Source organism: Acomys minous (genome assembly GCF_964271855.1).
Source record: "Acomys minous genome assembly, chromosome: 1".
Taxonomy (NCBI): domain Eukaryota; kingdom Metazoa; phylum Chordata; class Mammalia; order Rodentia; family Muridae; genus Acomys; species Acomys minous.
In genome coordinates, this window is record NC_140483.1 from 26,209,866 (window position 1) to 26,229,904 (window position 20,039).

At 48.6% G+C, this 20,039-nt stretch overlaps 1 protein-coding gene across 4 annotated transcripts in view; it reads left to right on the forward strand.

The window, feature by feature from the left end:
• UCK2 (uridine-cytidine kinase 2) overlaps window positions 1–20,039 on the forward strand; it is a 79,927-nt gene that overhangs the window by 15,255 nt on the left and 44,633 nt on the right. Inside the window, exon 1 of one of the 4 annotated variants that reach the window (XM_084774186.1) lies at window positions 3,325–3,562. The exons of the other annotated variants lie outside the window; for them this stretch is intronic. Coding sequence (XP_084630312.1) covers window positions 3,515–3,562 — 48 coding nt within the window. The 5' untranslated portion in view covers window positions 3,325–3,514. Of the gene's footprint in view, window positions 1–3,324; window positions 3,563–20,039 lie in introns of those variants that run through there. 4 annotated transcript variants of the gene reach the window in all.

The window sequence follows — 20,039 nt, forward strand, 5'->3', positions numbered from 1 at the left end:
TATGAACTCTTAAAGTCCAAATAAAAGGAATTCCTTTTTGGGGGGGGCAGGTTGGGGTCTGGACGTTCCAGACAAGGTCTTTCTGTGTCACCCTGCCTGTCTAGGATCTTGCTGTGTAGACTGTGCTGGCCTCAGACTCACAGAGCTCCTCCTCTGCTTCTCCAGTGTTGGGAGGGATTAAAGGCATGCACCATCATCCTTGGCTGAAAGAAAGTCCTTAAAAAATTTTATTACTATGGCATATGAATGCAGGAGGGTGTGTGCAATGGCAAAAATGTAGAAGTCAGAGGACAACTTTCTGTTTTTTCACTATGGGTCCTGGGCCTTGGCAGCAAGTGGTTTGACCAGTTGAACTGTCTCCTTGGGAGTCTCTGCGTAGCCCTGGCCATCTTGAACTCCGCCACCACTGCCTGGCCCTTGGATTTTTAAGACAAGGTCTCAGGTGAGCCCAGCTTGGTCTGGAGTTTGCAGTTCCCTGTCTCAGCCTTCCCAGTGTTAGGCTATGCTGCCTCTCCCCGCTGGAGGAAAGGCACCATTTGCAGTCACAGTTTGCTTACTAAATCTACTGCCTACTTCCACCCCCAATTATGCAGAAAAACTTCTTGTACAGTTTTATTTTTTCTCTGTGCATCAGCTGTTTTTGTAAATTAAGGTACTACTATAAAAATTTGGAACCATAGTAATAGATAGAAAAACTCCTTGAGACATCCTTATTTGCACTAATTCAAAATAGATTAGAAATTCCTGCTATCAAGGCCACCTAACAATGGTGCTTTCTTTTGTTCTTTTTGTTTGTTTATTTGTTGTTGTTGTTTTTTTTTAGACAGGGTTTCTCTGTGTAGCCTTGGCTGTCCTGGACTCACTTTATAGGCCAGGCTGGCCTCGAACTCACAGCGATCTGCCTGCCTCTGCCTCCCGAGTGCTGGGGGTAAAGGCCTGCGCCACCACCACTGCCCGCCTTTCTTTTGTTCTTGCACTTTGTTTTTGTTATTGTTTTTCCTCACTACCCCACAGAGTTTCTCTATGTAGTCTTGACTGTCCTCGAACTAGAACGCACAGAGATTAGCCTGTCTCTCTCTGCCTCCTGAGTGCTGGGACTAAAGGCATATGTCTGCCCCCCCCCCCCCCCCCCAGTAGCTTTGGCTGTCCTGGAGCTACTTTGTAGCTCGGCCCAGCCTCCGAACTCACAGAAATCTGCTTGCCTCTGAGGCCCAGTGCTGGGATTACAGGCATGGGCTATTGAGCCTGGCTGTAATTAGATACATTTTATGCTACTTGTTTGTTTTTCTTGTTTTGAGTCAGAATCTTACTTGGAAGCCCAAGTTGGCCTTGGAATCCATAGCCTCCTGCTGTAGCCCCCATCACTGGAAAGAATAGGCCCTGGCCACCACATCGAGCAGTAACTGGTTTAAATTTTCCTGCATTCCTGCACAAATAAAAATGAAATGTTTACACACGGACAAGTCACTGTACAATTTACATGAAAATGAAAAGGAGGAGGACAAGATTCTCGCGGTGGAGCATGCCTTATCCTAGTGTGCAGGAGGCTGGTGCTGAAATCAGAGCCTGTGGCCAGCAAGGGCCTGCATGTCAAGTTTCAGGCCAGTTAGATCGACAAAGAGAGAGAGCCTTCACCCCACCCCCAGACAGGGTTTCTCTGTGTAGCCTTGACTGCCCTGGACTCACTTTGTAGTCCAGGCTGGCCTCGAACTCACAGCCTCTGTCTCCTGAGTGCTGGGATTAAAGGTGTGCACCACCACGCCCGGCTGAGAGAGCCTTTAACAGACTCCCCGCCCCGCCCCCTCTGCCCCAGACAAACAAGTGAAAAATAATATAGTTCCTGGGAGCATGAAGCAGGAAACGGTCATTTAGCTTCCTCATTAGACTTTACACTTTGTTGTTTGCTTTGTTTTTGTCTAGGAGCCTGTGGCCCCATACACGCCACACAAGCACCCAGCCCCTGACTTAGTCTTGTGTGTGTGTGTATGTGTTGGGGTGGGCAGGTATGGAGACAGGATGCCTTGTACTTTTATGTACTTATGTGCTGGCGTTGAGCTTTGGGTAGCTAAGGTCTTGGAGTGTGTCACCAGGCCTGGATTGATTTGAGAATTTTCAACACTGGAAGAGGGTGATTGATCTGTGATTAAAGGCATTGGTAGCACAGGCCTCTAATCCCAGCGCTTGGGAGGCAGAGAAAGGGTGATCTCTGAGTTTGAGGCCAGCCTGGTCTACAGAGTGAGTTCCAGGACAGCCAGGACTACACAGAGAAACCCTGTTATCATCAACAATGCTTATTTTATCTCCATAGCATAGTTTTTTTTCTTTTTCTTTTCTTTTCCATTTATTTATTGTGTGTAGGTCTTTTTTGAGACAGGGTCTTTCTGTGTTAGCCTTGGCTGTCTTGGACTCACTTTGTAGACCAAGCTGGCCTTGAACTGACATCGATCCACCTGCCTCTGTCTCCGGAGTGCTGAGATTAAAGGTGTGCGCCAACCCGGCCAGCATGGTCTGGTTTTTTTTTTTAAACTTGATTTTTTGTTTTTTTGAGACAGGGTTTCTTTGTGTAGCCCTAGCTGTCCTAGACTCACTTTGTAGACCAGGCTGGCCTCAAACTCACAGCGATCTGCCTGCCTCTGCCTCCCGAGTGCTGGGATTAAAGGCATGTGCCACCATTCAACTAAACTTGTATTTTTAATTTAATTGTGTGTGTGTGTGTGCATGTGTGTCTGTAAGATGCTCCAAAAAGCCAAAGGTATCAGATACTCCTGGTGTTAGAGTTACAGGCAATTGTGAGTTGTTTGGTGTGGGTGCTGGGAATTGAACTCTGGTCAGTATGTGCTCTTAACTGATTGAGCCATCTCTCCAGCCCACTGTGGGCCTTTTAAATTTGTGCTGTGTTTTATATTGTGATATCAACATGATCCATCATGTGGGTCCTTGGGATTGAACCTGGGTCTTCAGGCTTGCTGGAAAAGCCTCTCTACCCACCGAGCCATTTGCAGCCACAGCCTTTTACCGGTACTTAATTTTATTTTTATGCTTGCCTCTCTGCCTCCCCGAATGCTGGGATCACAGTTGAGCATCACTGTGCCCGGCTTCTATTAAGTAGGTTTTAAAAGCTGTTCTGAGCTGGCATGTGCCGCAGTGCTCAGCTGACTGTGGAGAGGGAGCCCCTGCCCATGGAGAGGGAGCTCCGACCCGAGCTCAGGAAAGGCAGGCCTTAGCTTTGTAAAGTGAGGGGAGCTGTTAGGTCAGCTAGATGGGGACCCTGGAGATGGGTCCTCCTCCCCTGGTCCGCTGAATGCTCGCCCCTTGCCTTCTGTAGTAACACCTGAAAGGGAAACTCGGCAGCTGCCCCTCCTTAGCCCTCCTGATCAAAGGAATGAGAGACCTTTGGCTTTGGGTGGAGACATTCTGATTGCTCCAAAGATAAAAACCCCACTGTTGTCTCCTGAAGAGTTGGGTCTGTCTATTTTCTCACAGGAAATATGTAGTTCACCTGAAGAGGGGGAGCATGGGACAACAGGATGGACTGCTTATTTCCTCAACGAGACCATTACTGGTTAGCCTTCTCAGGAACCCCATTCCTCCTTGAACCCTGCTGCTGCCTGTCACCCTAGTACTGGTTGGGGGGGGGGTTATGGTAGAGGCCCAAAGACTTAGGTACTTGCTGGCTTGCCTGCCTTCCTGCCTAGCTAAATCAGCTTCAGGTTCTGTGGGAGACCTTGTTTCAAACAGGTCAAGAGTGATGGCAGAAGACCCCGTTCTTTGACTGCTGGCTTCCACAGATACATGTGCATACACATGCACACATACACACACCCCAACTTTTTTTTTTCTTTTTCTTTTGGAGACTGGTCTCTGTAGTCCTGGCTGTCCTAGAACTTGCTATGTAGACCAGGCTCACCTTGAACTCAGAGATCCTCCTGCGTCTGCCTCTGGAGTGACTGTTGAGATTAAAGGCTTGCACTACTACATCCAGACACACACACACACACACACACACACACACACACACAAATGTAAAGGAAGATGTCACAAAAAGGCTCACAAGGGGCTGTAAAATTGTTCCTTTCTGTTGACTGGTTCTCCAGGATGGACCCTCCCTAGCTGGGAGGAGATAACTCAGTTATCTTATAGTCTTATAGTCTTCTAATAGTCTTAACAGTTGACTCCTGATGGCCAACTTTCACTTCCTTGAGTGTTTGCTCAGGGCCCTCCTGACCAGTCCGTCTGCAAATGTATGCAGTAGACAGGCCCGGCTGTTGGGTTAATGGCTAAAGGATGCATTGCTTTTTCTGCCCAGTTACATCGTCTTCTGACAGTTTTATTTTTTTGTGGTGTTATGATTGAACACAGGAGCTCATGCAAAGCATGTACTCCCCCACTGCGCTGCTCTTGAGCCCCCAAATACTGAGTCAGCAGCTCAGCCGGTTTGCCTTGACTGCTGCTGGGGACCTGGCTAGTGCTATTCGCACTGGTGTTTTCTCTTGAGGAGGGGCCGGTTCCCTCCCCTGCACGGCTTAGTGTGAGTGCACTTGCCTGATGGCTAGATAGATGCCTGTCTAATGTTCCGTGTAGAAAAATGGTAAAAAAAAAATCAGCTGTAGAGTGCATGTCACCTTCTCTCAGTTGCCATCCATTTTGTTTAGGTGAATGCTAATCATTAGGAACTGGATAGGAGCTAGGTCTTCAACCCGAGCATAGACCTTGCAAGCCCAAGCAATTTCCTGTAGGAAAAGGTACAACTGCCTTGCTTGGAGAAAACGCACCTGCAGGGCCTCAACAGGGGCCATTTATTTTTTTGTTTGTTTTTCGAGATGAGGTTTCTCTGTGTAGCCTTGGCTGGGCTGGCCTCGAACTCACAGAGATCCACCTGCCTCTGCCTCCCAGGTGCTGGGATTAAAAGCGTGCACCACCACGCCCGGCCAACACGGGCCTTTTCTAAAAGGGATTGGAATTGGGTAGTTTTTTTTCTTTTTTTTTTCCCAGACAAATCTTTTTAGATTTACTTATTTGTAAGTGTGTGTGTGTGTGTGTGCGCGCGCGCGTGCATGGAAACCGTGTTGTGCAGGGGCCCAAAGCTGTCTGAAGAGTGTGACAGCTGTGTCTGCAGTGTGCATTCTTAACCTCCGGCGCCGCTATCACAAATCTAATAGAATGGAAAATACTATACATGTTCCACAGTTTACACAGGGCTTTGTGTTCCTTTCATCAAAAAAGAACATTTTAAATAGCAGTGTCTAGGATTTTAACAGAGGTTTATAATATATGTAATTATGTATCATCTGCCCTGAAAGAATGGTGATCATCCAAAGGCAAAGATCATCCAAAGACAAAATGACATACAGCTTTATGAGGTGTGTTTTTAAAGTCTCTTAGCTCCAGTGAAGGCTTGCCTGGTTCCCCAGAAACACGCTAAACTTAGAAGATAAAATGTTACCGGTTTCAGCCTAGCCTAATGGAGCTCGCCTTTAATCCCATCTTTCAGGGAGGCAGAAAGAAGCAGGCTCATCTCTGAGAGTTTGGGCCAGCCTGGTCTACCCAGTGAGTTCTAGGGATATCCGGGGATACATAATAGAAACCCTGTCTCAGCAACTCTCCTCCTCAAACAAACAAATAAATAAAAACTTGGCAGTGAGTAGTTCCGACTAGGACTGGGGCTGCAGGTAGCCTGCAGCAGCCGCCTGGCTCACAGGTCTGCCTCTGCTAACAGGCTGGTTGGGAGCCGCAGAACACAAGCATCAGGATGGATCTGTCTCAGGAGAGGGCTCACGCCATTGTATGATGTATTGGTTGTCTGAGGGGGCTTTGGAATTTCTCCAGAAGTCCCATTCTGGGGAGGAGACTGGTTCTGGAGCCTTGCCATTTCTCTCAGGACTTATTGATTGTTCTCTGGAGGTCAGACATGCTGTTTTGATGAGCCACTCGCTGCATTTCCTACACCTCTTTTGTGGGAAAAGCAATATGGAGCAGTACTCCCTATTTGAAGGAGTGAGGCAGGAACACTGTTCTGGAGGAGATGCACTTTCCCTGTCTGATGCCCCAGCGCACACTGGGGCTAGGCTGACCTTTGGTTCCCTGAATGGATGCAGGGGAGGCTTGTATTTCACACAAGCCTGAGAAGAACTCCACCAGGCCTTCCAGGGGCTTGTGTACATAGGGGCAGTGTGAGATTTGAGGTCTTTGATTGTAATAGAATCAAAGCTTTAGGTTGTCTCTGTGTCCCTGGTAGCATGGCGACCCTCTAGGCTTGTTGCCAAAATGCTTTCTGGTGAGTGGGTGCTCCTGGCCTGGTGAGGCAGGGAACAGAGGCTTTGCACTCAGTCAGGCTGGCATCCCTGGCCTGGCTGGACCCATTCTTTTTTTTTTTTTTTTTTTTTTTTTTTTGGTTTTTTTTCGAGACAGGGTTTCTCTGTGGAGCCTTGGCTGTCCTGGACTCGCTTTGTAGACCAGGCTGGCCTGGAACTCACAGTGATCTGCCTGTCTCTGCCTCCCGAGTGCTGGGATTAAAGGCGTGCGCCACCACGCCTGGCTGGACCCTTTCTAATCTGTTTCTTGTGAACTTATCCCATCCCTGTATCTGTGAAGAGGAGAGAAGGCCTAGCTTGTTAGGAATGAGTTAGAAAACATGCCCTACTGGGTACATAGCAGGGTCCGAGCTGGGAACAAGTGCCCTGCGTCACATGTGCATTCACATTGTACAGCCTGTGCGCCGTCAGAATAGCCTTTTTGATCGGTCTGTTTTGTTAAAAATAGTATATTCTCAAAAACATTTATTTGTTTAATCAGGGAATACTTTTTGTTGTTTGGTTTTTGAGACAGGGTTTCTTTGTATGGCCAGCCCTGGCTGGATCTTCCTGCTTCTGCCTTCGGAGCCCTGGTGTAACGCCTAAGTAGTGAAACCCCCAAAGACCAGGAATCAGCCGCCTGCATCACACAGGGTCTTGTTTATTTCAAGCTCAGAGCCTGGACCACCAGCCCCCCTCCTTGGGAGGGAAGATGGCGGCCCCTAGTGCTAGGGGAACAGGGTTTTTTAAAGGGAAAAAAAAACTGCAAGCGGTTGGGGGTTTCTAAGCCATTTCCAAGCCTTGCTGTTAAAAGATAGGTTAGAGGGGTACAGGAGAGTTGCTCTTTAAGCTGATTGGCTGGGGGACCAGGGCTAAACGAGGGGACCAGGGCCAGACTGCAGGAGGGAATTTTTCATTTCTTTTGGTCACTGTGACCTGTACCTCTGATTGGTTGACCCTGGGTGCAAACTGCTAGCAATGGTTGCTAGCTGTATGTTTGTGGTTCTCCCTGGAAGTTCTAGGGGCGGGGTGTGGGGTGGCTGGGTGTCAAGTTCTCAGGCCCTGAACACAAAATGGCGTTGGTTTGGTCTCTACAGTGGCATTAAAGGCCTGTGCCACCTCCCTGGCTCAGTCATACATCTATGTGTTGATGTATGTTGAAAGGCTAAGCCCAGTAACCAACACATCCATCACGTTTTTGGGTGGGAAAACACTTAAGATGTGAACTAAGGGGCTCAGCGTGGTGGTGTCCGGAAGGGAACACAGAGAGCCGTGAGTTACAGCCTTGTTATTGACATTAATGATCTTCTTAGGGTAGGTGCCCTTCCTCCTTTGCTCACCAGGCTCCTAGCTGGCAGTTGGGCATCTTTCAAGGTGGTAGCTGGTAGTTGGGCATCTTTCAAGGTGGTCTTCTCAGTTCACAATGTTTTCCTCTCCTCCTCCTGTCCCTGATTCCTTCCACCTTCTCTCTCTTCTCCCCCTCTTCCCTTCTCATGCACCACAAGCTGGCTTTGAACTTGGCCTTGAATAGCCAGGGATGACCTTGAGCTCCTTCCTGATCCCTCTCCGCCTTTACCAGTTGGCACTGTAGCAGTCACACTTCTACTGTTGTGATAAAATATCATGGCCAAGGCAATTTATAGAAGGAAAGGACTTTTGGGCTTATAGTTCCAGTGGGCTAGTGGCCATAATGGCAGAGACAGCATGGCGTCATGCTGCAGACCTGGCAGCCGGAAGCTGAGCGCTCCTGTCGCATACTGGGAATGGTGTCTGGTGCCTAGTGATGTAGTTCCTCCTGCAAGGCCACACTTCCTGAACTGCACAAATGGCGCCACTAGCTGGCGCTATTCAAAGGTCAGAGCCTATGGGGAGCCTTTTCCTTCAGACCCACCGAGCTACAGCTGGTCTGTGCAGTGCTTGGGCCACAGCCCTGGGCCTCGCAGAGCTAAGCACCACATCAGTTCTTTTATTCTTGGTGGCGCACGCCTTTAATCCCAGCTCTTGGGAGGCAGAGGTAGGTGGATCACTGTGAGTTCGAGGCCAGCCTGCTCTACAAAGCGAGTCCAGGACAGCCAAGGCTATACAGAGAAACCCTGTCTCAAAAAGAAAAACAAAACAAAACTTGTTGATGCAAAGTGTCAATGGTGAACCCTTCCTGGTTTCTCCTGGGTCCAGGCCCAGCTTAATATGTGTTTATTTTTTAAAGGAAGAAAATAAAGTGTCCATGTGCCTACCATGTTGTGAGCCACATGTGGTGGTGCACACCTGTAATCCCAGCATTGTGCAGGCAAAGGCATGGTCATGAGGTCTAAGCCTTGGAATACATAGAAAGACCCGGTTACAAACTTCAGAAAACACAATGGGATCCCTTAATAATCCTGAATGGTGATTTTTTTTTTTTCCCCCTCAGCCAGGTGTTCTTTATTTGGTAAATATGATTCAGATGTGTGCTTGGGCTCTCTGAGGCGCCAGAGAGCAGCAGCGCCTGAGAGAAAGCTCCCTTCCTTAGGGGTCCTCCATGCCTGGTTCTCACTCACCCCTGTTAATGCAGCACCTGCCATAATTACCATCTGGCTGCTGGGTAGGTGGTTAAACATCTGTTGGACTAAGCTGGACCCTTTAAGTAGTTTCCTGGACTCTCCATGGGTCATGGCTGGCTGCTTGTACCTGTGATTTTGAGATCAGAATGTTGGGATGCAGGTTCATGCCTTGTGTCCTCAACCTCTTGCACGGAGATGGCTTGAGTGAGTGCAGAGGGAGCGACGATTGCGGGCGGGCACGATGTCACGTGAGTGGTAGACTCAGTGCTGGGCAGGTCAAGAGGAGCAGGGGACGTTAATGGCTGTGGGGAAGCCTTTCTTGCTGGGTTTCCATGCGGTCACCCGGTGTCTGGATCCCTGCTGAAGTCTGGTTCCCAGGCTCACCTTTCTGTCTCACGTTTGACTGTGCTGTCTCGCCTGGGATGTGTCTACCACAGGGGTTCTCAACCTTCTTGGTGCTGGACCCTTTAAACCCGGTCCACATGTTGTGACGCACCCCACCCCACCCATAAAATTATTTCTGTTTCTACTGTTATGTAATGTAAATACCTGGTCAGCAGGATATCCGAGACCCAATTCCTATGAAATAGCCATACCACCTCTGTGAAGGGGTCGCGACCCACAGGTTGAGAACCGCTGATCTGGGGCAGCTGGCTAGTTGCTTCTCATTGCCCTCTCAGTTGCCTCATGGATTCTTTCTGCCTGGGCATGGGTCCTGCCCCAGAAGCTCCTTGGCAGCCCTCTGCTTTTCTCCCTGTCTACAGTCTGTACCCTCGTTGGTCAGCGATGGTCTGGTCAGTTATGACTTGTTCCAAGCCCTTTCCCATTTGTTCAGTGGTCACTGGGATCCTGCTAATCCCGGTGCTGATTCCTCGCCACAGACCCGCGCTCCCACCTGCACTCTCTCCGGCCACTCACAGGAGAGACACTTTGCCATCGCCTCTGTCAGTCTGCAAAAATCCACCTCCTTCCACATGCTTCCAGCCCGCTGATCCCATCGGTTCCCCTCGCGAGTCTCTCTTGGACTCTTAGTCCTGCTTCCGTCAGTTCCGGACAGCATGACTCTCCAGTGGCTGATTTCCCAGCTGGCAGCCTGGACCACCTCCAGAACATTCTCCACATTGCTGCTGGGGTGAGCTTTAAACAAATGCAGCTCTGATTCTACCCGGCACTCCCAGGGCATTCCTTGTGGGTTTCTGTCTCCACTCTTCCCCTCCCGGCATTTCCTCCCCATCGCCCAGGATCTGTTTTTCTCTGTGCACACACCACACCTGTCCTTTCTTTCCCACCCTAACTGCCGACCACTTCCAGGGCCCAGATCTCTGCTCACCTCCACCTGTGAGTTCAGAGATGGCTCCGCTCAGCATGTTGCCTTCTTCTCGCCCCTGTGGGCACTTCTAACCCTTAACGCCCTCTCTCTCTCTCTTTTCTATTTTTGTTTTGTTTGTTTGAGACAGGGTTTCTCTGTGTAGCCTTGGCTGTCCTGCTCTCGCTTTGTAGACCAGACTGGCCTCGAACTCACAGTGATCCACCTGCCTCTGCCTTCCAAGTGCTGGGATTACAGGCGTGTGCCACCACCCCTGGCTTCTTAAAGCCCTCTTAAACTATCTTTATCTGCCGCTTCACTTGAGTCTGAATTGGGATTCCTAGGCGTTTCTTCCTCTGTTCTGTTTATCTTCCCAGGAGAAAGTCTTTAAGGACCCTGATGTGTACAATGTAGCAGGCGCCCCGGCTGCTGAGAGTGTGTTGAGGTTTCCTTCCTTGTGTTAGGTGGAGTTTGTCTGACCCCGCCCCCCCCAACTCCCATTCTAACTTTAGAATTTGAGATCCGAGAAGTCACAGTCTCACATGCCAGTTCTTGGAAAAGCCAGCTATAAACGGTCCCTGCATCTGCAGAAAAAAAACAAAACAAAACAAAAAACCATGGTTCTTCTGTTGAGCGCTTGGACAGATGTCTGAGTTTAAGGAAGTTGTTGGCACTCAAGGTTTTTGAGGTGTGGCGCAGCCCTTGACTTATTAGGAAGAACAGCCTATTTTAAGCACTCATGCGCACACAGCCACATTGCCGCTCATGTTTGTAATCCCAGCACTTGGGTGACAAAGGGAGGCAGATCCGTGTGAATTCAGTGCCAGTTTGGTAAGGAAGCTTCAGGCCAGCTAAGTAAATGAGACCCTGTCTCAACAAAGCAAAACAAGAAAAAATCAGACCAAACAACAAACCCCCAAACAACAGTGAAACTTAGGTGACTTATTTTTTTTTACATTTATTACAGCATTTTTATCTATTTATAAAAAAAGTTCATAGCTTTTTAAGATTACATTTTGTGTTTGTGTGTGTATGTGTGGTGTGTGTGTGTGTGTATATGTTCCTGTGTTTCATGAATGTGAGAGTTTGTGCACGTGTGCCTGGCCATGTGCTTGAGCGTGAATGTGGAGTTCAGAGATAATTTGGAGGAGAACTTTCTCTCCTTCTGCCATCGGGGTCCCTCCCGCAGATCAAACTCAAGCCAGGGCCTTTGCCCATTGCAGCGTCTCTCTAGCCACCTTGGTTTCCTCTTTAATCTAAAATGCCACACGCTCTTACGTAAGCTATGGTGTTCACTTGCCACTCTGTCTTAGTTTTCCCTCTGACACTGACACAGCGTAAAGGTTTCTAATGTTGCCTTATTGTCCCTTTCCTTTGAGCACGCTCTGCTTATGGTAGTGTTTATTTCCCGAACCCTCACTGAGCCGGCCTAGGTGTAACGTCTGGTAACCTCTTTAAGCCCTCGGAGGTGGGTTGCTATAACGATCCTCCATTTTCACAGAGTTCAGTAGCCACCTCAAGTCTCATAGCCTTTGAGTGTTGCTGCTGGATCCAGAACCTGCCCAGCCAACTTAAGAACCTAGAAAACCGGCTCTGATCTGTGGCGCTCCAGCAGAAGCTTGCAAGGGGCAGTGTAGTGAGTGCCCACAGGACTGGGAACTGAGCCTCCTCAGAGGTGACACTAGGCTCAGAGTGAATCAGAGGTACAAGTGGAAAACAGAAATAGAAGCCTTTAGTGCTATGAGGCAGGGATTTAAGAAGGATTGGTTGTGTGCCCAGTTCAGAACTCCGAACTCTCTAGTGTGTGGAAAGATCAGGAGAAACTTTTGTTTTAGTATTTGGTCTTTGGCCACAACCTCCTGTCCCCCTTCCTGTCACACAGAGTTTTGTGTTCATCGGTGTTGTCCTGTGACCATGACCTTAAAGGAGAGAAGACTTATTTTGGCTTACAGGTTCAGACCTTGGCCACTGGAGTCTGTTGCAGTCTGTGGCAAAGGGTGTCAGGGGAGAGAATGCTGGGTGGTGAAGTGCCACATGCTTCCTGGTGACCAAGAAGTGGAGAAGGGGATGCAAGGCCATGCCCTGACCTACTTAAACTTAGTCTTTATCTACCTCCTAAGTTGTTGTTGTTGCTGTTGTTTTTAAGCCTTCCTCCTTCCTATAGGATCTCTGTCCCAGGCTGGCCTTGAAATCCCTGGGAGGCCAGCTATAACCATGAAGCCATGACTGCATCAACCCCATAGTTTATGTGGGGGGTTAGGCTGGATTGAGATAGTCTTAGGTGTCCCAGTCTGGCCGAGAACTCACTATATAGCTGAAGGATGACCTTGACTTTCTTGACTTAAGTGTTGGGTACCGCCATAACACAGTCTTTTGGGATGCTCAAGATGGAACCGGGGCTTGGTGTATGGAACATTCTGCCAACTGAGTTATGTCTTCCAGCCTCAACTTTTAATATATATATTTATGGTCTCAACAGCTTATCACACTTGAACTCATTAAAAAAATTAATCTGGTAGTAGGGGTGGTGCACACCTTTAATCCCAGTACTTGGGAGGCAGAGGCAGGTGGATCGCTGTGAGTTCGAGGTCAGCCTTGTCTACAAAGCGGGTCCAGGACAGTCAAGGCTACACAGAGAAACCCTGTCTGACAAAAAACAAAATCAAGCAAAAATAAAATAAAAATAAATAAGCAATATACTTAAAAAAAAAAAAAGCAAAAAAAATTTTTTTTGTTGTTGTTGTTGAGGAGGCTGGATTCTTCATGGTCTTGCCTATCTTGTGACCGTCAGGGAAGGGAAGGAGGTAAAAGTTGAGTTGATCATCACGACCAGTTCTGTTAATCAGTCATGCCCGTGCAATGAAGTTCCGAGAAAACCCAGAAGGACAAGACTCAGGCTGGCTGCTGGGTAGCCAGACAAGTAGAGATGCCGGAGGGAGGCACACACGGATGCTCCGTCCTCCTCCCGCACACCTTGTGCGCCCGCCGTGCATCTCTTCTGTCTGGCTGTTCAAATGGTCTAATGGGTTTGTGGTTCTTCCTAACAAATTAATCCTCCCCAAGGAGACTCCATTTTTATAGCCTGTGCGTCAGAAAGCACAGGCTTGAGTTGAGACTCCTCGGTGGGGGACGTGGGACTTGAAGACCGAGTCCTTAATTAAACTACAGATCTGATTCTGTCTCCAGGTTGGTTACACGAAAGTGGAGTGAACTGTAGCGCCCGCAGCTGGTGCGGTGGAGAGCTAACTGGGTTGCTGGTGGCAGAAATTCTCACACATTGTGGTGAGCGAAGAGGAAACATTCTGTGGGAAGTCCAGAGGGGGAACTGAGGCAGAGGACCTCCTCAGAGGCTTTTCTCAGTAGGCCCTTTAGTTTCAGCCACAGACGCACATTCCTGCAGGATCTAAGAAAGGTCCTGCCACATAGTTGGGAATTCCTTCTGGGAATACAGGTGCGCACCACCACACCGTCACACCCCGGCACACTGCTAGGATCAAACCCCTGGCTTCATGCACAGCTAGGTAAGTGCTCCACCAACTGAGCTATATTCTTAATGGACTTTCCTCCCCCTCCCCCCAAGACAGGGTTGGTTTCTCTGTGTACCTCTGGATGACCTGGATTTGTGGACCAGGCTGGCTTTAAACTCACAGAGAGCCACCCGCTTCTGCCTCCTGTGTGCTTGGATTAAAGGCGTGTGCCTCCACCACCTGGCCAATGTTATATTTTTTAAGTGAGGTTTTTATTACCCATTCTAGTCTTGAACTCCTGTTTCAGCCTTCTGAGTGCTGGGAGAACAGGCACGTGCCACCCTGCCCAGGTAGATAGAGTACATCTGTAGAAAAAATGATTCTCCTTGGCAAATATATCTTTTTTTCTTTTTTACTGCTGTCTCCCTGGAGAATCATGCCCCTCGAGATACGACGTTATCTTGACTATGCAACAAGCAGCTGGCTCCCAGCTTGTTTTACACGAACGAAATGTCAGTTTCATTGAACTCGGGGAACCGTTTCTGTCTCAGGAACATCCTTGCAGGGGAGTACCTCAGCGCTGTCTCCTCTCTCTCATGCTCCATTGATTCTGATGACGTGGCATGCCTGTGAAGAGCGTTAGTGTTCCAGAAAACCCAGGGTATCTTATCCTTTCTGGAAATCTGTGTCCATGTCATTGACTGTGCTGGTCTGCTTCCTGTCGCCATAACAGAATGCCCAAGGCTAGGTGATGCATACAGAAGAGGGGCTTATTTGCCTTGCTGCTTTGAGCCTGGAGATTTCAGGGTTGAGTGACAGTTGGGTCACTGCTGATGGTGCCATGGTGGACGCCTGTGTGAGAGACAGGAAACCAGAGAATGGGGAGGACACCAGGCTTAGCCTTTAATAACCACACATCCTCATAGGCACTAACCGATCCCCTGAGAACTGCTTTTAATCTCTTCTGAGAACAGAACACCACTACCAACCGCAGATCCCAACCTTTGGAGGTCCCCACTCTTCCTTCCCAGCTGCACTACTCAGCTCCCACCTGCGGTCTCTAAACCAGAGCACCGCTGACAGCGCCTGGGCCGCTGGGGCTGGCTCTGTGCTTCCACTCCTGAACACAGACAGCTTCTCTGTAGGGCAGTTTAGTTAGGTTAGCAGGGGAGGGTGTCCATGAGCTTCAGAAGGGGCCCCTTACCTCCTGAATGAAGCTGCATGTGGAATTTTGTTGTGTACATTTCCTGGGACAGGCATAGCACCCCACCTCCCCTGGTGCTGGTGTGTTTTGATTAGGGTTAAAACAATATTGTTTCCTTGGGGATAAGGACCTTGGATACAAACGTGGTTATGGTGTGTGTGTGTGTGTGTGTGTGTGTGTGTGTGCGCGCGCGCACATGCGCATTTATGTACTTTGTAGTCCAAGAAATAAGGTGAGTGTGAGTAAAATCAGAGAGGGCAGTTTGGATTGTAGCTCATAACATTGAAGTGGTTCTTGATCGGGGTGATGCCATGCCTGATTCTGCCGCCCGCCCCCCCTCCCCCCTAAGCCTGATGTCATAGGAAGAGCTGACACCCTGGCATTTAATTGGCTATCTTTATTTTTTACTGTTGACCAAGGCTGTGTGTGTGGAGTGAGATGCTTCAGCAAAGATGTTTGCCACCAAGCCTGGCACCCCGAGTTTGATTCCTGGAACTCACATGGTGGCCCCCATACATAAATAAGTTTTAAAAAATTGCTTTAAAAAGAAAAGACTACTTTGTAATTACAAAAAAAAAGGTGTGGGCATCCACCTCAAGTTTTAAGGAGGCTGATAGTCAGGAGCCTTGAAATCTGAGGTCAGCCTGACCAACCTAGAAACCTTGTCTCAAGGTGTCTCAGTCAGTGTTCTTTTGCTGTGAAGGGACACCATAGCCACAGCAACTCTTATAAAAGAAACATTTAGCTAGGACTGGAGCACAGATTCAGAGATTTATAGTCTATATGACAGCATGCAGGCAGACATGGTGCTGGAGAAGGAGCTGACACGTAGCTCTCAGAGGCAGATGAGGACCACATTGGGATCTGCAGGCAGTGGGAAGAGAGACACATTGGGCTTGGCTTGAGTGTTGGAAACCCCAAAGCCCACCCCCAGTGATACACTTTCTCCAACAGGGCCACACCAGGCCATACCTCTTAATCCCTGTCAAGGATCACCAAGCATTCAAAGCCTGTGGATGCCATTTTTTTGTTTGTTTGCTTATTTTTTTTTTTTTAAGAGACAGAGTTTCTCTGTATAGCCCTGGCTCATGGGCTAAAGTAGTGCCCTGCCACATCCAGCAAGGGAGTAAGGGGGCTGAGCTGATATTGTTCAGACCAGCACACAAGATAAAATCTAAAAACCCAGTGCACAAGGCGTGGGTTCAAGGCCTTGGTAACACGCACACACTCTTAGCCCTAGCTCTGTGGAGGCAAAGGCAGTTGGATCTTTCTAGTTCCGTATCCTTTTGGTTTACACAGAATTCCTACCATTGAGATTACATAGCAGAGTACAGGGAAGGCAGTGGAAAGGTTTCCTGGTGCTCAGTGGCAGCAGCACTAGCCATGGTGGTGGTGGTGACGACAGGTGGCTGATGTGGTCCTGGTGTTGATGATGGTTGTGGTGGTGATGATGACGACGACGATGACAGGTGTCTGGTGTGGGCCTGGGCATGATGATGATGATGATGATGGTGGTGATGTTAGTGGTGGTGACGACCACAGGTGTCTGGTGTGGTCCTGGGCATCATGATGTTGTTGTTGTTGTTAGTGGTGGTGGCGACGACGGCAGGTGTCTGGTGTGGTCCTGGGGATGATGGCCATGCTGCTGATAGCTACTATCCCTCTTGCAAACCCAGTAATCCCAAATCAACATTCCTTGTATTGACTCATCCTGCCTCCCAGAGAACTACTTTCACCTCTTTTGATAATTCCTCCTTTTATTTACAAAGAAATCAAACAACCATACTGTTATTTCTCTATTTCCCCCTTTGGAATCTGTATTAGGCAGTTTATTGATTTCCTTACAGAAAACCAAACTAACTGATCCTTTACTGACATCTACTCTTTTTTCCATGTCTCTTTTTAATGTAATTTTGTTGGGATTTGGTTAATTTCACGTTAGCCTCAAACTCACAGAGATACACCTGCCGCTGCCTCCCAGAGTGCAGGAGTTATAGATGGGTACTACTGCACCCAGCTTTTTCATGAAAATTTTAACTGTTGAATAGGATTACAAAAACAAAGCTCGGGTCTGGAGAGATGGCTCTGCGGTTAAGAGCACAGTCTGTTCTTCCAAAGATCCTGAGTTCAATTCCCAGCAACCACATCGTGGCTCACAACCATCTATAATGGGATCTGGTGCTCTCAGGCACACATGGGGCCACAGTACTGTATAAATAATAAATAAAAAATTTTAAAATCTTAAAAAAAAACAAACAATACCCCAAAATCAATCAATCAATCAATCAGAAAAAAAACAAAAACAAAAAACAAAACAAAGCTCAGGATTAAAGAGACCTCTCTTGGCAGCTCACAGTTTCCTGTAACTCAGTCCTGGGGTACAGTGCCCTTTTCTGGTTTCTGCAGTTACTGCATGTACACAGTGTGTATGCATATATATGAAGGCAAACAGTCATACACATAAAATGAAAATAATCTTTAGCCAGCCAGTGGTGGCGCATGCCTCTAATCCAGTGCTGGGCAGGCGGATCTCTGAATTTGAGGCCAGCCTGGTCTACAGAGCGAGTTCCAGGACAGCCAAGGCTGCATAGAGAAACCCTATCACCTGGGGGCAGGGGTGGGGGTGGGGGGGGGACACACACAAAACAGGAAACTTATACAAAGCAACAACAAACCAGTAGGGTATTGTTGACAGGCTGCCTTGGTGACTTGTTCCCTCAGGTGCACATTTGTGTCCTCTTGCTTTATCTGGACTTCGAAGACTTGGGAGAGGTTAACTTATATGGGCCTCTCTACATAGTCTTCTCAGTCCTGAGTGTCAGGGTTGTAGACAAGTGCCACTGTGCCTGGTGAGGTTAAATCAATCTTTTTGGACGTGTTTGAGGTAGGAGAGGGGGTGACCAGCAGCTCTGTGCCACTCTTTGATACCAGCCGCCTTCCCTAACCTTGCCCTTAAAGCTTAGGTCGTGTGACTATGGTCAGGAAGGAAAGCTCACTCCTGACTACCCAGTTGGCTGTGGTCCAGGAGGAGCCTAATGTGGGAAAGGCAGGTGGATAGGACTGGGATGGCGGGAGGGAAGCTGGGGCTTAGGCAGCATCTCCTAATGAAAACAGCAATATTGATGTATTCAGTCAGTAGTTTACCCGAGCTGAGGGAAGGGTGAGTCAGGAGCAGCCAGCTCTTGTGGCTTTTTTGAGCTCAACCCTTTGCCAACAGACCAGATGGAAGAGGTCAGGTGGCCAAGAGCCTTTGTCTGAGAATCTGATCGAGAGGCCAAAACCCTGTCTTTACAGCCTATGGCTGATCTGTGGGTTCCTGGTCTGGGAAGTGGGCGGGGAACTCATATATATGGAAAGCATAGTTTCTGTAATTCAGTCCTGAAGGGACTGCCACTCCACCCCTACCCCGCACCCAATGACCAGTGTGAGATGTGGGGGCAGGACAGGTCAATGGGGCAGTGGAGCTGGGGAGAAGAAAGCTAGGCTGGATTCCTCCACTAATAATAGTTTGACCCTAAATGACCAGATCCATCCAGGGAGAGAGCAAGGACCTCGTATCTGCGGAAACAGTTCTCTTTTCTGTCTTTGCCCTTAAATGTTGGAGTGGGGGAACCAAGAAGCCAGAAAAACCGGTAAAATTGCTTTTATTTAAAAAAAATTGCATTTATTATGTGTGTGTGTGTGTGCATATGGGTCAGTGTGAGCATACATGTGCTCACCCTTTGAGGTCAGTTCTCTGTACCACGTGGTTCCAATGATCAGCAGGCTTGGCACTAGGCACCTTGGAGCCATCTCACCAGCCCAGAAAGACCATGCTCTTGGGCGAACCGCAGAGGGTATGGCTCAGTGCAGCCTTTCCCTTTTGTGCTGTCTTTTTTTTTTACATTCCTCATCCGGCTAAGTAGCTCCTGGCAAGCAAGGCCTTGCCTCTGGAACTTGGTCATCTTCCAGGTAAAGTCCACGTAGTCAATGACGTCTGTTCCTCATGCTGGCTGGATTAATAGGTAAGATGGTTGACTTGGTGACAATAAGAACCTGATGACTGCGTGTCTCCTTGGAGCTTCACTGAGCAGCTTTGCCAGCCGCTTCCGGGCCATGCTACCTGGTTCCCTGCTGTCTGTCTGTTTCATCCAAGCGGCAGTGCACCTGGGCCACTCCCTGGCACAGAGAAGTAGGATGATTTCTAATGGCCTCCAGCATGATAGGCGGTGGTGGTGCAGGCCCTTAGTCCCAGCACTCTGGGGGCACAGGCAGGGGGATCACTGAGGTGGAGGTCAGTCTAGTCTACAAAGCGAGTCCAGGACAGCTAGGACTACACAGAGAAACATTGTCTTGAAAAACAAAAACAAAACAAAACAAAAAAAGATCTCCAGTGTGTTGTGTTTAGGTTTTTTTGTTTTGTTTTGTTTTGTTTTGTTTTGTTCTTGTCTCTGGCTTTCTCCAACACACAGGCCCCCATTGCTTTTTTGTCTTACCTTCCCTTTGGACTTGTGAAAACTCATCCTTTTGTGTTCTTTTCTTTTAAAATCTGGGTGTAGTTCTTAGCAGTGACCTGGATGTCCAGTACAGTGTGGTTTCCTTTGAAGGTCCTGGAAGGTCCTTTTATAGACTGACAAGGATCAAAGACAAGCTAGTAAAGTTACTGCTGATGGGTGTTTCTGTGTAGATACCCCCCCCATGCCCCCTCTAGCATGTCATCTGTCCCTCTGAGTCTGTTCTAATGCATGGGGGTGGGGTGGGGCTTCAGTGGGGGGGGGTGAGGGGGGGCATCTGGAGTGGGAGAGGATTGATGTATATGTGGGCCAGGAAGTAGGTGGCCCTTAAGACGGTCTTCAGCTCTAACGGGCAGACGTCTCTCAGACATGAGCGTCAATTTTTTCTTAAAAGTTATTGCCAAGGCTGCACCTCTGCCTGTGTCCCGGCTCCTGTTTATCTTTTCTTTCTTTCTTCCTTTTTCTTTCTTTTTTTTCAAGAAAGGGTTTCTCTGTGTAGCCTTAGCTGTCCTGGACTTGCTTTGTAGACCAGGCTGGCCTCAAACTCACAGAGATCCACCTGCCTCTGTCTCCCGAGGGCTGGGATTAAAGGCATGTGCCATCGCCCAGCCTGTTTATCTTTTCCAAGTAGCCTTTTACTGTGAGTTAGTTGTGGGCACTAGGGTCCCAATCCTGCCTCCATGTGAACCCCGGCACAGAACCACACAGGTCACAGGGAGCAGGCTTTGAAACCTCACTC